This window comes from Vicia villosa, linkage group LG7 (genome assembly GCF_029867415.1).
Source record: "Vicia villosa cultivar HV-30 ecotype Madison, WI linkage group LG7, Vvil1.0, whole genome shotgun sequence".
Classification (NCBI taxonomy): domain Eukaryota; kingdom Viridiplantae; phylum Streptophyta; class Magnoliopsida; order Fabales; family Fabaceae; genus Vicia; species Vicia villosa.
Window position 1 is genome coordinate 2,354,334 of NC_081186.1, and position 19,511 is coordinate 2,373,844.

Here is a 19,511-nt window from a genome sequence, read left to right on the forward strand (position 1 = left end):
AGCAGAATTCGAAATGAGTATGATGAGAGAACTTAAATTTTTTCTGGGAATTTAAATTAATCAAACTTCTGAAGGAACTTACATACATCACACAAAGTATGTCAAAGAACTTCTGAAAAAATTCCATCTATCAGAAAGTAAAGAAGATAAAACTCCAATGCATCCTACATGCATTCTGGGAAAAGATGAGGTAAGTAAGAAAGTAGATCAGAAACTCTACAGAGTTATGATTGGATCTCTACTTTATCTAACTGCATCTAGACCAAATATTCTATTTAGTGTATGTTTATGTGCAAGATTTCAATCAGATCCTAGAGAATCTCACTTGACTGCTGTTAAGTGAATTCTGAGGTATCTGAAAGGTACTACTAATGTTGGATTGCTTTACAGAAGATCCAAAAATGTCAACTTAGTAGGATATTGTGATGCTGATTTTGATGGAGACAGAGTGGAACGTAAAATCACTTCTGGAAGCCGTCAGTTTCTGGGAAAGAATCTGATCTCCAGGTACAGCAAGAAGCAAGCTACAATTGCACTATCAACTACAGAAGCAGAATATGTAGCTGTTGTAGGCTGTAGCACTCAGATGCTATGGATGAAAAGTCAATTAGAAGATTATCACATCTATGAGCGTAAGATTCCTATTTTCTGTGATAATACTTCAGCTATTTGTCTTTCAAAAACTCTTATTTTACATTCTAAAGCTAAGCATATAGAAATTAAGCATCACTTCATTAGGGACTATATTCAGAAAGGGATACTCAGTTTAAATTTTGTTGATACAGACCATCAATGGGTTGATATCTTCACCAAACCTCTTTCTGAAGATAGATTCAAATTCATTTTGAAAAATATTAGTATGGAATTTGGTCCAGAATGAAGTTATGTTAAATATCTGAAATGCCTTTAGAACATTATTTGGCATAAAATGAACTATCTGATTCAATACTCTTCAGAAGTTAGACGTGAAACCATTTAGAAACACCTGACCTACTTGGCTCAGAAGTTCATTTTTAATTTGGTTCAGAAGTTCATTACATAAAACCGCAGTATCACGCTAACCCTAGGAGTTGAACACGTGTTCAAATTTCTGAAAGGTCGCGCGAGCAGGTTATTAAGGCACGAGTCATTGGTAACTATTGTCTTAAATCTTTTACGTTTCCCCTAATATCATTAATCATGACGCCACTATCCTTTGCTTATTCCAATATTTTCTCATCATTTTATAAAGCGTGCAAATCTCTGCATTTATTGCATCCGGCTATACGTTCACATTCCTCTTTTCTTCATCCCTATATATATTCGCATCCATTATCAACTCTTATCACTTCCCTAAACCTAATCCTTGTTCGTTTTTTCTATAAACTCTTCTATCTTCCATGGCCTCCCAAACATCTCTCACTGTCATCAAAGAGAAATTCCTTTGGCTATCACAAAGCAATGAACACTACATTGCTTGTTTTGAAAAACAAGGATGGGGGAATCATATCATCATCCTTCTTGGTCGTATCTTCACAAATTTAGTGAAAAACTTCTGCAATTATGCTTCTGTCAGCAACGAAAATCTAAGCATCACATCCTCCATTCATGAGATTCCTTTCACCATCGCCAAAGCATCCATTGTTGCAACCATTGGTTGTCCCTCTAACCCAAATGCTGCATGTCTAACATATTTTGATCACTCGAATGCATTTGTCGTTCCAAATGATCTAAGAAAAATTGCCCGACGAGTTCTCGACAATCCATTTTTTCTTTCTCCTGCAAAATGGGTCTTGTTTCGCCTTGCTCTCTTCAACTTGCGGCCTCGAGGAGACTTTCACAAAATCTTGCATTCTAGAGATCGTTTTCTCATCCATCACCTTGAAAAAGGACGTCTAATAAATCTTCCTGCCATTATCTTCAACCATTTAAGGGAATCTCTCTTGGCCTTCAAATGTGGTCAGAACTTCTACATCCCTTATGGTCGAGTCTTATCTTCTATTTTCGAATCTGTCGGAGTAGTGGAAATTCTTCGCAATGCAAACTTTCCAAACAACGACGAAGTTCTATTTGTTGAGCCTTGTGAAGCTTTTTCCTTCACTTGTGAAGATTTCGATATTAATTATTAGAAGTTTGTGTTTGTTCTCTGTTATTAGTTTTTGTACTTCTTTTCATATCATTAATGAGAATTTCTTTGTTTCTGGATTTTTCTTTATTATTGATATAAAAGGGAAGAACGTAGAATATTTTGATATTATAACAGCTTACCTGAACTCAATACCTCAAACATTTTACTTAATATATGTGTGTATTCATTAAGTAAGAACAAGAATATTCTGGAAAGCTTTGATTAAAGAACAGAAATATATCAATAAAAGGATCAGGGGAGTACTTCTTCTTTATCAAGTTTCTAACTAAAAGGAGGTGTCACTCATTCATTTTCTCCACTCACTTATCTGAAAGTTTTATATTTTTTTATGCTTTTTGATTTATGACAAAAAGGGGGAGAGAAAGTGAAATTTTGACCTAATTAAAATAGAAACAGTTATGGGTATAAACACTTTGTCTCAAACACTTCTAACAAGTGTACAAAAAGTTTTCTTTCTGAAAGTATGCAGGAAAATCATATTCTGAATGAAAATCTGATAGATCTTCTAAAGAAGCACTCTGAAAAGAAAAACAAGTTAATCTTATGAAGAAATACGCTGGAGAGAAAAATATACTCAGGGAAGTTATCTCATAAATTTTTCTCTAAGTATTTATTTCAGGGGGAGATTGTCTTTCTGATATACAAAATTTCTGATCAGAACTTAAATGTTTTGTCATCATCAAAAAGGGGGAGATTGTTAGAACATAGTTTGGTTCTAATCATATCTTAGAGTTTTGATGATAACAATTAAATAAATTTTTAATAAGTGAATGTGGTACTCTAACTATATGTTTCTTATTTTAGAAGAAGTTCTAACTCAAGTACCATAAGAACATGGACTTTACGTAAAGATGAACAAACTAAGAAAGAAAAGTCACACTGAAGTTCAAGAAGTTCTAATGTATGAAGACTTCTGAATGCACCAACCGCTGTAGACAAATTCTGATAGAAGTCATATTCACAAAGTCAAGACAGAAGTTGTGAAGAAAAGGAAAAACAAAATGCAAAGTTCTGATACAAGATAAAATACCGTTAGAGACATAATGATTAAAAGACGGCTGGAGCATTTATGAGGAACAAATATTAAGAAACATTCAAAGCATAATTAACCAAGATAACAGGCAACATTCATTGCAGAACAGCTTACGAGGAAGCAACTGATAACTTTTTCCAAAGGTTATAAATATAAGATCATTTGAAAAAAAGGAGAATATACATATGTGAACTCTTACGCTGAAAGAGAATATCTCGTTCATATAATTTTACTGAGATTCATATTCATTGTACTTAAACTTAGTGAAAAATCACAGTTGTGATAAAGCTTATTAGAAGCAATCTGAAACACTATTGTTAGAAGTTCTTATTTGTAATTGATCCTTGAGAAACCAGTTTAGTCAGATTTCTCAAGAGGGCTAGGACTAGTTAGTCTTAGAGGTGTTAGTCGTTGGCAGTTGGCTTCTGCATTGTACTGTTAGTCACACCAGTTGGTTGTGCATTTGTAATCAGTTTGATTATAGTGGATTAAGTCCTCGTTGAGAGAGGCAAAATCACCTTGACGGATGGACTAGAGTAGTTTGAGTTCAAACGAACCAGGATAAAAATATCGTGTGAATTTTTATTTGAGAAGGAAAACCCCTTATTCAACCTCTTCCCCCTTCTAAGTGTTTTCATACCCTTCTGAGTGTATTTTGGGATCATTGAGGAGATTTTGGACATTGACTATGTTTCTTTTAAAGTGCCATTATTTTAGTGCAGGTGGATTGAATGTAAAATTGGTGTAGAAACCAATGAATTAGGATTCACAAGGGTTGATCTTCGAAAGGCAACTTACAAGAACAAACCATTCATCATGGCAAACCAAGAAAAATAAGTTTTTTATGTCACTTATCCATCTAACACTAGATGGTCAATTGCCCTTCAAGGAAAACATCTTCCCGATAGTACTGATGAAAATCAAGATTTTAACTATGAGACTCCTTGTTTAGGAACACGTGTAAGTCAATCATCTGAAGAAAATGATTTAGATGATATGCATGCTATTCGTCGTGATCATGAAAATGGCATATGGGAAAACTAGTATGTAAATGATTTTTTGCTTTTGTTTCTTAATCATTTGTATTAGTTTTGATGTAGAATTATAAAGTGTGGGCCATTTTGGGTTTGTGATCGGTCACCAATTCTACATACTTTCCGTTAACTATTTGATGAAAAATCTCTCATTTCGGTAACACTTTAGTTTAGCTTTTTATCGTTTTAACTTAGTTATTTCGTATTTTGCAAATTCGTACTTGTTTGATTTTTATTTATAATTAGATGCTTTTGATACCTTGGTTTGGTAGTTGTTTGTGATTTCAGATGCAATTGAGGCGCACCAAAAGAAGTAGACGGAAAAATTCCATAAATTCGTGGTTTTCCAAGACATCCTGTGTCAAGAAAAGATGAAAAAATGAAGAAAAAGAAGAAAAAATAAATGACACGGGCGCCCGTGTCAATTGACACGGCCGTGTCAATGATGCTAACGGAAAAATGGAAGCAAGAGAGTGGACAGAAACTGACACGGGCACCCGTGTCAATTGACACGCCCGTGTCAATTTGGCTGGGCAAGAAGGGATGAAAGGGCGTGTGAGGCAGAAGCTGACACGGGCGCCCGTGTCAATTGACACGGCCGTGTCAGCAGTTCCGGACAGATTTTCAGCTTTTTCAGTTTTTGCAAATTCTGACTCATTAAGGGCATTTTTGACATTCTGCATCACAAAAGAACAACCTAACACTATTTAGACCTATTTTTTGGAAAGCATGAGGTTTTATCTTGGATCATATTGGAGAATTGGAGAATCAAGAAGAGAAGCCAACAAGGATTTCGAAAAACGGAGATCTTCAACGGTAATCGCAATTAAAGTTCAAAGCCTTCCATAATTTTTGTAATGTCTATCATCTTTATTTTTAGTTCTTTAAATATTACTGAGTAGCTAAACCACCCAATGCTAGGGGGGTGTCCCCGAATTGCCATTGTTATGAACCCTATTTCTATCAATTTATGTTATTCAAGTTTTAATGAGTTTATCTTCATTGAGCAAAATTTCTAATGCCTTTTCTATCAGACAAATAGTTTTCGGATTTATGGCTGAGGCTTAGGTCGGACAAACCACTCAACGCTTTTTGCACAATAATACTATGGTGAAATTGCTTAGGAATGAGAATTTAACCGTAGTAACCGTATAATTCTTGGTAAATTGTAGTTTATTGCTTGATGTTATCTTAATTGGTAAGGAATTAGGATTAGAGATAAACATGAAAGGTTTTCAGTTAAGGAATTAAGGAAAACAACTATTGAGATTCGGTAGTAGCTCATTATAACTATATTTCATAAATTGGGGAATCAAGTTCATTGCGAGGCAATTTAAACACCTAACCTAGCATGCTTTCTCATATTGTCAAGAATCGTTATTTTACTTTTGCTTTAATTAGTTATAATTTATATAATTTCTCTACAAACCAACAAACCCCATGATATTTTATTCAATTGAATAATTGTAAAACTTGTATTTCCTACGCAGTCCGCGAGTTCGATACTGGGTATAAACCTCTATTTAAAACTACATTGGTGAAAAATAGTACACTTGCTAATTTTCCGATCAAGTTTTTGGCGCCATTGTCGGGGACTGCCAAAATATAAGTTTAATAATAATTCAATTGGATTTTTGTTGCTCTGCAACTAAAATTTTAATTTTCTGTTATTTCATTTGCTCACTACTAATAATTGTCTAATCTTTGTATGCGAGGTAAGGCCTCAGCAGAATTTCTTTTTGACGCAGAGCCAGAACGATTGTTACGAGCTAGACTTTGAAAAGTGAGACTAGAGAGACTGGAAGCGATAGAAGAAAATCTGATAGCTTCGGAATCTGATAACGAGGATACTTTTTCTGTTCATTTTGAGCACTCGAATTCTGGGGCTGAAACTATGGCAGCTCCCGTAGAAAGACTGTTAGGTGATTATGGTGGAGCAAATGCACTAGCTGGCCGGATGACAATAGTCAATCAACTGGTCGATGTTGCCCACTTTCAGTTGCACCCGGCAACAATATGACAACTTGAGAAGAAACCTTTCTCTGGAAGAATCAATGAAGATGCCAACAAGCACTTACAAAGGTTTCTTACTATGATTTCGTCATTGAAAATAGAGGGGCGTTCTGAAGAGGCAAAGAAACTAGTGATGTTTCCTTTCACTTTGTCAGATGATGCTGAAGAGTGGTTTTACTCTTTACCTGCTAGAAGTATCACCACTTGGCAACAAATGGAGACAACATTTTTAAATGAGTATTTCCCTGCTTCTGTGTATATCCGCAAATGATATGACATAGTAAATTTTAAATAGAAGGATGGAGAATCACTCGGAGATGCATATAAGAGGTTCAAGCGGTTGTTGGTTGCATGTCCCACTCATAACATGGATGTGACTAAACCAATGAAGAATTTTGTGAATGGTCTTAAGCTGAAGACGAAGCAACTTATTGACACAGCTGCCGGTGGCTCAACAAATTTCAAAACAGCCACGGAGATCAAGAAGATCATTGATGCTATCGCGGAAAATGAACACTTGGAGTTATATGACCGTAGTGTTAATTAGCCTGAAGGGTTAGTCGATTTGAAATTGTCAAATCAAGTTGTTAAGATGGAAGACCAAATTGTGGCTGAAGTTGAACGAAGACTGAAACAAATGGCCCTCGAGAAGCAAACTGTAGCACAGGTTCAACCAGCTCAGCCGATTCAAGCGGTAAATTGTGAGATATGTGGAGGACCTCATTTTTCCATGCATTGTGTGGCAACAGCTCAACAGGTGGAGGAAATCAATTTTTTGAAGCAGAACAATCCCTACTCCAACACTTACAATCCAGGATGGAAAAATCATCTGAATTTCTTCTGGAAAGATCAACAAGGGAATGTTCCTAAACAAGGAGTTGTGCCATATCAAATTCTACCACTACAACAACATTATCGGCCACCACAACAACCATATTAGCAACCGCAACAACAATTTCAGCAACAATGACCAAGGAAAGCATACTGGGAGATCGCCATTGAAAAGATGCCCGCTCAAAGTTCCCAATTTCAAGAAGAAACAAGGAGCAATTTTTGAAACACGGGTGCATCGATTAAGAATCTTGAAATTCAGATGAGTCAAATTGCACAACAAATGGCAAATCCTCTACAGTCGGGCGCTCTACGTAGTGCCACAGTTACAAATCCTAAAGAGCATACTAATGTAAGTGCTATAAGCACTAGAAGTGGTAAAGCCAAAGAAGTTGTGGAGGAAAATGATGAAGAAGAAGAGCCGTTGCTTGAAGTTAATGTGGAAATAAAGGAAAATGAGGTAGAAGCTGAGGATGTGGTTATATCAGAACCGGTGACGAAAGGGAAGATTATTGAGCCAAAACCAGCCGTTAAACTTCCTTTTCCCACTAGAAATAAAAAGAAGGGGCAGCATGAGAAGAATTTTGAAAAATTCTTGGAGATGTTCAAGAAACTTGAATTAAATATTCCATTCCTAGAGGCGTTGGAGCAAATGCCTACATATGCCAAGTTCATGAAGGATATTATATCCAAGAAAAGGACCATCAATCTTGATCCAATTATTCTAACCGAAACTTGTAGTGCTATTTTGCAGGGTATGAAGATTCCGCTGAAAAACAAGGATCGAGGTTCTGTGACTATTTCTTGTACCATTGGGGATAGATCTTTCAAGAAAGCCCTTATTGATTTGGGAGCAAGTGTGAGTCTTATGCCGCTGTCCATTTACAAGAGATTAGGGATAGGTAAAGTGCAAGATACAAGAATGACACTCCAATTTGCTGACCATTCTGTGAAGAGACCATACGGGATAGTAGAAGATGTGCTTGTCAAAATTGACAAATTTGTGTTCCCGGTGGACTTTGTTATTTTAGAGATGCCGGAAGATGAAGAGATTCCAATCATTTTGGGGAAACCATTTTTAGAGACTGGGAGATGTTTGATAGACATAAAAGAAGGCACAATGACTCTGAAGGTTTATGATGAAGAGTTAAAAATTGATGTGCGAAACACCATGAAATACAAAGATGATGTTGCCACTAGTCAACACATTGAGGTGATTGATCAAATATGTGCGAATGAAAATTCCTTGGAAACAAAACAATTACCTTTGGACAGAGTGTTGAGTTTACCAATTTTTGATGAAGAGGATGCGGTTGATGAAAAAGAGGTGGAAGTGGTAGCCATGATGGAAGCAACACAAACCTTTAAAATTTCTCGACCAAACCGATGGGAAGATCTTAGGCAACCATTGGTGGAGGAAAAGAAAGATGAACCAAAGAAAAGGGCTGAATTGAAACAACTATTAGAACAAGATTTATTCTGATCAATATTCTTATTTTGATGATAACAATGTATACGCATTTTGTATAAGACAATGTGGTATTCTAATCCTATGCATTTTCCATTTCAGGAAATATATAAGGAGTATGCACAATTCAGCGCTAAAAAGCACTGACTCGGAAGGTTCAGGATTGCAACATGATAACATGCTCTCGCAAGACATCAGAAGATGGTCAAGCAGAATCAGAACATGGTCTATGAAGCATCAGAAGAACTTGAGATCAGAAGCAGAAGCACTGAAGTTCTTATGGTATCACGCTAAAGCACTTCAAAGTCAGAAGACAAGAAGATGCTCTACACCAAGCTGTAACTCTGATTCTGATTATTCAAACGTTGTATTCACAAAATCTGAGATCAGAAGTTAGTACTAGATGACAGGCTACAAAGTCTAATCTCTGACTGACAAAAGGAACGTTAGAAGCTACAAAAGGCAAAGTCAGTAAAAGCAGAGAAAAGCATGGCTCGAGGTAGTTGACAAAACAGTGAAAACATTAAATGCAAAGTTGTCCACTCACGCAACGCATTAAATGCAGTTCAACGGTCATCTTCTCAAAATGCCTATAAATATGAAGTTCTGATCAAAAGCAATTACGAACAACTCTTGCAAGAATACCAAAACGCTGTTGAAATCAATACTTACGAACTTCATCTTCAAGCTCACATTCTTTGTAATATTTAGTGAGTGATAAGCTTAGAACTTAAGAGAAATATCACAGTTGTGATTATAGCTTTCTAAGAAGCATTTGAATACTCTTGTAAACATTTATTTTACATTGATTTGTAAAAGGTTCCTAGAGTGATCAGTGAGATCAGTAGACTCTAGAAGACTTAGAAGTTTCTAAGTGTTGATTTCCTAGAGTGATCAAGGTCTGATCAGTATACTCTAGAAGACTTAGAGTGTTTCTAAGTGGACAACCATTGTAATCAAGATTGATTAGTGGATTAAATCCTCAGTTGAGGTAAATCACTCTAAGGGGGTGGACTAGAGTAGTTTCGTTAATAACGAACCAGGATAAAAATATTGTGTTCATTGTTTTTATCTTAAGAGTTTTTAAAGTCACACTTATTCAAACCCCCCCTTTCTAAGTGTTTTTCTATCCTTCAATTGGCATCAGAGCACCGGTTCTAGGTGCAAGCACTTAACCGTGTTAGAAAAAGATTCAGGGTGAGAGAAACACTAAGTCAATATGGTTGATGTTATTACACCCACTTCTACATTTACTTCAAATGATCAACACAACAATGGAAATGGAAATGGATATTCTAGACCACTAGTATTTGATGGTGAAAACTTTGAATACTGGAAAGATAGATTGGAAAGTTACTTTCTTGGTCTAAATGGTGATTTATGGGACTTGCTTGTGGATGGTTACAAACATCTAGTAAATGCTAGTGGAGCAAAGATTTCAAGACAAGAAATGAGTGATGATCAAAAGAAACAATTCAAAAATCATCATAAGTCAAGGACTATTCTGCTGAATGCTATTTCTCATTCTGAATATGAGAAGATATCAAACAGGGAAACTGCCCATGACATCTTTGAATCATTAAAGATGACTCACGAAGGAAATGCCCAAGTCAAAGAGAGAAAAGCTCTTGCATTAATCCAGAAGTATGAAGCCTTCAAGATGGAGGATGATGAAAACATTGAAACAATGTTCTCAAGATTTCAAACTCTAACTGCTGGATTAAGAGTGCTTGACAAGGGATATACAAAGGCTGGTCACGTGAAGAAGATCATCAGAAGCTTGCCCAGAAGATGGGGCCCAATGGTGACTGCATTCAAGATTGCAAAGAATCTGAATGAAGTATCTTTGGAAGAGCTGATCAGTGCTTTGAGGAGTAATGAAATAGAGCTGGATGCTAATGAACCCCAAAATAAAGGTAAGTCTATTGCTTTAAAATCTTTGAATAAAAAATGCACTAACGCTTTTCAGGCGGAAGAAGAAGATTCTGAAGAATCAGAATCATAAGAAGTAGAAAACGAACTGTCCATGATCTCCAGAAGGGTAAACCAACTCTGGAAGAGTAAGCAAAGGAAGTTCAAGAACTTCAGAAGTTCTAAAAAGCCTGAAAGAGGAGAATCTTCTGGAATCAGAAGATCTGACAAAAAGAAGGTCACGTGCTTTGAATGCAAGGAGCCAGGTCACTACAAGAGTGAGTGTCCAAAGCTTCAGAGGGAGAAACCCAAGAAGAAGTTCCAGAAGAAGAAAGGTCTTATGGCAACTTGGGATGATTCAGATTCATCAGAATCAGACTTTGAAGACGAGCAAGCCAACATAGTGCTGATGGCTACTGTGGATGCTGAATCAGAATCTACATCAGAATCAGACTCTGACTCTGAAGAGGTATTTTCTGAACTATCTAAAAATGAGCTAGCTTCCAGTTTAGCTGAAATTCTTGAAATCAAGGCTAAGCTTAGTATCAAATACAAAAAGCTGAAAAAGCTCTTTGTATCTGAAACTAAGAAGCTTGAATTAGAAAATTCTGAACTCAAAGAAAAAGTTTTAAAACTATCCAAAGATGTTGAGTCATCTTCTGGTTCAGAAAAATCTATTCCAAGCTTGAACAATATTCTTAAAGAATATGACTTGAGTTTCAGGAAGTTCTTATATAGAGGTATTGGTAGAAGTCAACTTGCCTCTATGATATATGCTGTTAGTGGAAACAAGAGAGTTGGCATAGGTTATGAGGGTGAAACCCCATACAAACTTGAACTTGTAGATGATATGAAAATCACATACAAGCCATTGTATGATCAGTTCAAGTACGGCCACTCCCATGATATTAGGCTCACCTCACATGCTAAAAGCTTTCACATTACACACACAAAGAAGCATGTGACACAAAATAGAAAATATCATGTTGCTCAACCTAAGGAATATCATGCTGTACCTCCTGTTAATTTATCATGCTGAACCTAAGTTCAATCAGAACTTGAGGAAAACTAATAAGAAAGGATCCAAGAAAATGTGGGTACCTAAGGAGAAGATCAATTCTGTTGCAGATATCCTTGGCAGCAAAGAAGACAAAGCAAAACATGTTATGGTACCTGGACTCTGGGTGCTCGCGGCACATGACGGGAAAAAGTTCTATGTTCGAAGACCTGGTGCTTAAGTCCGCTGGTGAAGTCAAGTTTGGAGGAGATCAGAAGGGCAAGATTATTGGCTCAGGAACCATAAGTATTGGTAACTCTCCTTCCATAACTAATGTACTTCTTGTAGATGGATTAGCTCATAACTTATTGTCCATAAGTCAATTAAGTGACAATGGTTATGACATAATCTTCAATCAAAAGTCTTGCAAAGCTGTAAGTCAGAAGGATGGCTCAATCCTATTTACAGGCAAGATAAAGAACAACATTTACAAGATTGATCTTCAAGATCTTAAGAGTCAGAAGGTAACTTGTCTTATGTCTGTTAGTGAAGAGCAATGGGTCTGGCACAGAAGATTAGGCCATGCTAGTTTGAGAAAGATTTCTCAGATTAACAAACTAAATCTGGTCAGAGGACTCCCTAATCTGAAATATAAATTAGATGCTCTAGAGGGAAGAAATATGGATTAGTCATCGTAGATGATTATAGCTGATGGACGTGGGTAAAGTTCTTGAAACACAAGGATGAGTCTCATACAGTATTCTTTGACTTCTGCACTCAGATTCAATCTGAGAAAGAGTGTAAAATCATAAAGGTCAGAAGTGATCATGATGACGAATTTGAGAACAAATTTTTTGAGATTTATTTCAAAGAAAATGGTATTGCCCATGATTTCTCTTGCCCTAGAACTCCACATCAAAATGGAGTTGTAGAGCGAAAGAATAGGACTCTACAAGAAATGGCCAGAACCATGATCAACGAGACCAATATGGCTAAGCATTTCTGGGCAGAAGCAATAAATACTGCATGTTATATTTAGAATAGAATCTCCATAAGACATATTCTTAATAAGACTCCTTAAGAATTGTGGAAGAACAGAAAGCCCAACATTTCTTATTTTCATTCTTTTGGATGTATATGTTATATTCTGAACACTAAAGATCATCTGAGTAAGTTTGATTCTAAGGCACAGAAGTGTTTCCTTCTTGGATATTCTGAATGCTCAAAAGACTACAGAGTATACAATACTGAAACATTGATTGTTGAAGAATCAATCAATATTAGATTTGATGATAAGCTTGGTCTTGAAAAGCCCAAGCAGTTTGAGAATTTTGCAGATATTAAAGTCTCTAACTCAGAAGCTGAAGATCCCAGAAGCAAAGTATCAGAAGATCAAGTTGCTGCTTCATTAGAAAATCTCAGAATTTTTGAAGAGCCAACTATCAGAAGATCTTCCAGACTCACCTCTGCTCACTCAGAAGATGTTATCCTTGGGAATAAAGAAGATCCTATCAAAACCAGATATTTCCTTAAGAACAATGCAAAATGTCAATTTGGTCTAGTATCTCTTATCGAGCCAACTTCTGTTGAGCAAGCTCTAGAGGATGCTGACTGGATAATTGTCATGCAAGAAGAACTCAATCAGTTTACAAGGAATGACGTGTGGTGTAACATCCTATTTTTATTAGATTTAATTAATTAGGATTATTTGATAATTGATAATTGTTTATGTGTTTTATTTAATTATTGTTTGCGCGATAATTATTTAATTGGGTAGCAATATGTTATTTAGCTAATTAATAAATGGTAGAATTTTATTTGAAATTAGTTAAATGGGCTTAGTTGAGTGAGAAAGAGTATTAGGTGGGTTAAGCCCAATGAGATAATGAGAGTTAGAAGAGAATTTTATGAGTTAACCTAAATTAGATAGAAAGATAGAAAGAAAAGTAGAGAAGAGAAAAGGAGGCAAAAGAGTAGAAGAGAGAAGAGAAGAGGATTGTAGATTCTTGAAGTTAGAAGGAGAAATTCAAGAGGTAAGGGGTTTGAATACAAATTCTTGTAGAATCTATGATTGGGTAATGTTGTATGTGTTAAAACATGTGATTTCACTTTGAGTATTTTCATAGTCCATGAGATTTGTGTTGTTTGATGTTGTTTATGCTTGGAATGGGTAGAAATAACATGTCATTCATGATTCTTTACTTGATTCTATGGGTGGGTTTTGATTTATAACATGTTGGATGAAAAGAATGTAAAAACCTAACTTTGGGATTTGGGTGAAATTCATGGATTTGCATAATTAATGAAACTTTGATGAATTTAAGGATACATATGGGTTATGTGTATGATAGGTATGTGAAATTCGTGTGCAAATAATGAACTGAACTGTGAATTGAGTGATGAAATGAAAAAGAGGGAACTATGCTGAGTTTACACAGAAAATTCACTTATGCGCTGTATTCGCGATGCGAACAGAAGGTGGCGGCGCGAACTGAATGAATTCTGAATTGATTTGGTTCTGCCTTGTACTTGTTAGAACAAGATTTGTTCTGATCAATATTCTTAGTTTTGATGATAACAAGGATATGAATTTTGTGTGAGATAATGTGGTACTCTAATACATTGCAATTTCAAATATATAAAGAGTATGCACAAATCAGCGCTCAGAAGCTTTGTCTCAGAAGGTTCAACATGCAACATCAGAAGATGGTCTGGCAAGACATCAGAAGATGGTCAAGGCAGAATCAGAACATGGGTCTATGGAAGCATCAGAAGAACTTGAGATCAGAAGCAGAAGCACTGAAGTTCTCATGGTATCACGCTCAGAAGCACTTCAAGGTCAGAAGACAAGAAGATGCTATGCACCAAGCTGTTTGACTCTGATGATATTAAAAAGTTGTATACATAAACATCAGATCAGAAGAAAGTACAGGTGGCAGGCTACGCTGACTGACAAAAGGAACGTTGGAAGCTATTAAAGGCAACGTCAGTAGACACAGCGTGAACAAGGCTCGAGGTAGTTGACAAAAGCGTGAAACATTAAATGCAATGCTGTACGGAACACGCAAAGCATTAAATGCTCCCAACTGTCATCTTCTCAAGTGCCTATAAATATGAAGTTCTGATGAGAAGCAAGGTTGTCGATTTGCTAACAATTAACTTGCTGAAACGCTGTTCAAACTCAAAGCTCAGAAACTTCATCTTCATCAAAGCTCACTACATTGCTGTTGTAATATATTAGTGAGATTAAGATTAAACGTTAAGAGAAATATCACTGTTGTGATTATAGCTTTTCAGAAGCATTGTAAAACTCTTATTTGATTACATTAATTTGTAAGTAACTAGAGTGATCAAGTGTTGATCAGGATACTCTAGGAAGTCTTAGCTTGTGTCTAAGCAGTTGTAATTAGAGTGATCACGTGGTGCTCAGGATACTCTAAGAAAGTCTTAGCTTGTATCTAAGCATTTGTTCCTAGAGTGATCAGGTTGTGATCAGGATACTCTAGAAGACTTAGTCGTGGGCTAAGTGGAAAACCATTGTAATCTGTTGCGATTAGTGGATTAAATCCTCAGGTGAGGTAAATCACTCCGTGGGGGTGGACTGGAGTAGTTTAGTTAACAACGAACCAGGATAAAAATAACTGTGCAATTTGTTTTTATCGTTCAAGTTTTTAAGACTACACTTATTCAAACCCCCCCTTTCTAAGTGTTTTTCTATCCTTCAATTGGCATCAGAGCGCCGGTTCTAAGGTGCAAGCACTTAACCGTGTTTAGAAAAGATTCAGGAAGAGAAAAACGCTTCAGTAAAAGATGGCTGGTGAAACTCAAACAAATCCAACTGCATCTACATCTGGCTCTGCTGAGCAATACAATGGTAACAATGGTTATACTAGACCACCAGTATTCGATGGTGAAAACTTTGAATATTGGAAAGATAAACTGGAAAGTTACTTTCTTGGTCTGGATGCTGATCTATGGGATCTTCTGTTGGATGGTTATAAACATCCTGTTAAAGCTACTGGTGTAAGGCCCACGAGAAGCGAAATGACTGATGATCAAAAGAAAGATTTCAAAAATCATCACAAATGCAGGATTGTTTTGCTGAATGCTATCTCTCATGCTGAGTATGAGAAGATATCTAACAGGGAAACTGCCCATGATATATATGAGTCATTGAAAATGACCCATGAGGGAAATGCTCAAGTCAAGGAGACTAAAGCTCTTGCTCTAATCCAGAAGTATGAAGCCTTCAAGATGGAGGATGATGAAGACATTGAAAAGATGTTTTCATGATTTCAAACTCTGACTGCTGGATTAAGAGTTCTGGACAAAGGCTACACCAAGGCTGATCATGTAAAGAAGATCATTAGAAGCTTGCCCAGAAGATGGGGTCCAATGGTAACAGCATTCAAGATTGCAAAGAATCTGAATGAAGCTTCTTTGGAAGAGCTTATCAGTGCCTTGAGAAGCCATGAAATAGAGCTGGATGCAAACGAGCCTCAGAAGAAAGGTAAGTCTATTGCATTAAAATCTAATGTTAAAAAATGCACTAACGCTTTTAGGGCTAGAGAAGAAGATCCTGAAGAATCAGAATCTGAAGAAGAAGATGAACTGTCCATGATCTCCAGAAGGGTAAACCAACTCTGGAAGAGCAAGCAAAGGAAGTTCAGAGGCTTCAGAAGTTCAAAGAGATTTGAACGAGGAGAATCTTCTGGTGACAGAAGATCTGACAAGAAGAAGGATGTCTGCTATGAGTGCAATGAGCCTGGACATTACAAGAACGAGTGTCCAAAACTTCAGAAGGAGAATCCTAAGAAGAAGTTTCATAAGAAGAAAGGTCTTATGGCAACATGGGATGATTCTGAATCAGAATCAGAATCAGACTCTGAAGGAGAGCAGGCCAACTCCGCGTTGATGGCTACAGAAGATGATGGATCAGAATCTACATCAGAATCAGATTCTGAAGAGGTATTTTCTGAACTATCTAGAGAAGAGTTAGTTTCCAGTTTCACAGAACTTCTGGAACTCAAGGCTCATCTTAGTATCAAATACAAAAAGCTAAAAAAGCAGTTTGAATTTGAAACTAAGAAGCTGGAATTGGAAAATTCTGAACTGAAGGAAAAAGTTTTAAATCTATCCAAAGATAGTGGATCTCCTTCTGAATCAGAAAAATCCATTCCTAGCATGAACCATATTCTGAAAGAATATGACTCGAGCTTCAGAAAGTTCTTATCTAGAAGTATTGGCAGAAGTCATTTTGCTTCTATGATATATGGTGTTTCTGGAAACAGAAGGTTTGGTTTTGGCTATGAGGGTGATACCTCACATAAATTTGAACCTATTGATGATCTGAAGATCACATACAAGCCATTGTATGATCAGTTCAAATATGTCCATGCACATGATATTAGGCTCACTTCACATGCACAGAAGTTTAACACTGTTCACACAAAGAAGCATGTGATATCATGTTGACAAACCTAAAGAATATCATGTTGTTCCTCCTGTTAAATATTTTGCTAAACCCAAGTTCAATCAGAACTTGAGGAGAACTAACAAGAAAGGACCCAAGAAATTGTGGGTACCTAAGGAGAAGATAATTTCTGTTGCAGATATCCTTGGCAGCAAAGAGGACAAAAAGCAAAATGTCATGGTACCTGAACTCTGGGTGCTCGCGACACATGACGGGAAGAAGGTCTACATTCCAAGACCTGGTGCTTAAACCAGGTGGAGAAGTTAAGTTTGGAGGAGATCAGAAGGGCAAAATCATTGGCTCTGGAACCATAAGTCTTGGTAACTCTCCTTCCATATCTAATGTACTTCTTGTTGAAGGATTAACGCATAACTTATTGTCCATAAGTCAATTAAGTGACAATGGTTATGATATAATCTTCAATCAAAAGTCTTGTAAGGCTGTAAGTCAGAAGGATGGCTCAATCCTATTTACAGGCAAGAGAAAGAACAACATCTATAAGATTGATCTTTCTGATCTTGAGAAGCAGAAGGTGACTTGTCTTATGTCTGTTTCTGAGGAGCAATGGGTCTGGCACCGAAGATTAGGTCATGCTAGTTTGAGAAAGATTTCCCTGATTAACAAACTAAATCTGGTCAGAGGACTCCCAAATCTGAAATTCAAATCAGATGCTCTTTGTGAAGCCTGTTAGAAGGGCAAGTTCTCCAGACCTGCATTCAAGTCTAAGAATGTTGTTTCTTCCTCAAGGCCGTTAGAACTCTTGCACATTGATCTGTTTGGCCCCAGTCAAAACAGCATCTGTCAGAGGGAAGAAATATGGATTAGTCATCGTTGATGATTATAGCCGCTGGACATGGGTAAAGTTCTTGAAACACAAGGATGAGTCTCATTCAATGTTCTTTGAATTCTGCACTCAGATCCAATCTGAGAAAGAGTGTAAAATCCTAAAGGTTAGAAGTGATCATGGTGGTGAATTTGAGAACAAATTCTTTGAGGAGTTCTTCAAAGAAAATGGTATTGCCCATGATTTCTCTTGTCCTAGAACTCCACAGCAAAATGGAGTTGTAGAGCGAAAGAATAGGACTCTACAAGAAATGGCCAGAACCATGATCAATGAAACCAATATGGCTAAGCATTTCTGGGCAGAAGCAATAAACACTGCATGTTATATTCAGAATAGAAACTCTATCAGACCTATTCTAAATAAAACTCCTTATGAATTGTGGAAGAATAGAAAGCCCAACATTTCATATTTCCATCCTTTTGGATGTGTATGTTTTATTCTGAATACTAAAGATCATCTTGGTAAGTTTGATTCTAAAGCACAAAAGTGTTTCCTTCTTGGATATTCTGAACGCTCTAAAGGCTACAGAGTATACAATACTGAAACATTGATTGTAGAAGAATCAATCAATATCAGGTTTGATGATAAGCTTGGTCTTGAAAAACCAAAGCAGTTTGAGAATTTTGCAGATTGTGATATTGATATATCAGAAGCAGTAGAACCAAGAAGCAAAGCTGGAGAAGCTGGCAGTCTCAGAAGCATTGGATCAGAAGATCAAGTTGCTGCTTCTTTAGAGAATCTCAGGATTTCTGAAGAGCCAACAGTCAGAAGATCACCTAGACTTGCTTCAGCTCATTCAGAAGATGTGATCCTTGGGAAGAAAGATGATCCCATCGGAACAAGGGCATTCGTTAAGAACAATGCAGAATGTCAATTAGGTCTTGTTTCTTTGATCGAGCCAACTTCTGTTGATCAAGCTCTAGAAGATCCAGACTGGATAATTGCCATGCAAGAAGAACTAAATCAGTTTACAAGGAATGACGTATGGGACTTGGTTCCTAGACCAAAAGGATTTAACATCATCGGCACTAAGTGGGTGTTCAGAAACAAGTTAAGCGAGAAGGGAGAAGTGGTAAGAAACAAAGCCAGACTGGTTGCTCAAGGTTATAGTCAGCAAGAAGGGATTGACTACACAGAAACCTTTGCACCAGTGGCCAGGTTAGAATCTATTCGTCTATTAATTTCTTTTGCCACTCAACACAACATCACTCTTTATCAGATGGATGTTAAGAGTGCCTTCTTAAATGGTTATATAGATGAAGAAGTTTATGTCCATCAACCTCCTGGTTTTGAAGACTCAATGTCTCCAAATCATGTTTTTAAATTAAAGAAATCATTATATGGATTGAAGCAAGCTCCTAGAGCTTGGTATGAACGTTTAAGTTCTTTCCTTCTGGAAAATGGTTTCACTAGAGGAAAAGTGGACACTACTCTCTTCTGTAAAACATTTAAAAAGGATATTTTAATTTGTCAAATATATGTTGATGATATTATCTTTGGAACATCTAATGCTACACTTGGAAAGGAGTTTGCTGAGTCTATGCAGGCTGAATTTGAAATGAGCATGATGGGAGAACTCAAGTATTTCCTTGGGATTCAAATCAACCAAACTTCTGATGGAACCTATGTTCATCAAACGAAGTATGTGAAAGAACTTCTAAAGAAGTTTAATCTTTCTGAAAGCAAAGAAGCCAAAACTCCTATGCATCCAACATGTGTCCTAGGTAAGGATGAGGTAAGTAAGAAGGTAGATCAGAAGTTGTACAGAGGTATGATTGG

At 36.7% G+C, this 19,511-nt stretch overlaps 1 protein-coding gene across 1 annotated transcript; it reads left to right on the forward strand.

The window, feature by feature from the left end:
- Positions 1 to 7,322: 7,322 nt before the first annotated feature.
- LOC131616930 (uncharacterized) lies at positions 7,323 to 8,522 on the forward strand. The gene is made up of 2 exons (XM_058888362.1): positions 7,323 to 8,133; positions 8,224 to 8,522. The coding sequence occupies exons 1-2, from the start codon at positions 7,323 to 7,325 to the stop codon at positions 8,520 to 8,522; spliced, it is 1,110 nt and encodes a 369-aa protein (XP_058744345.1).
- Positions 8,523 to 19,511: the final 10,989 nt, after the last annotated feature.

What these genes read in the sequence shown, in the direction of transcription:
- LOC131616930 (XM_058888362.1), top strand. Translation starts at nt 7,323, where the DNA reads ATGGCAAATCCTCTACAGTCGGGCGCTCTACGTAGTGCCACAGTTACA. An exon ending in ATTTTTAGAGACTGGGAGAT is followed by an intron (nt 8,134 to 8,223) that starts GTTTGATAGACA and finishes TGAAATACAAAG; the next exon opens with ATGATGTTGCCACTAGTCAA.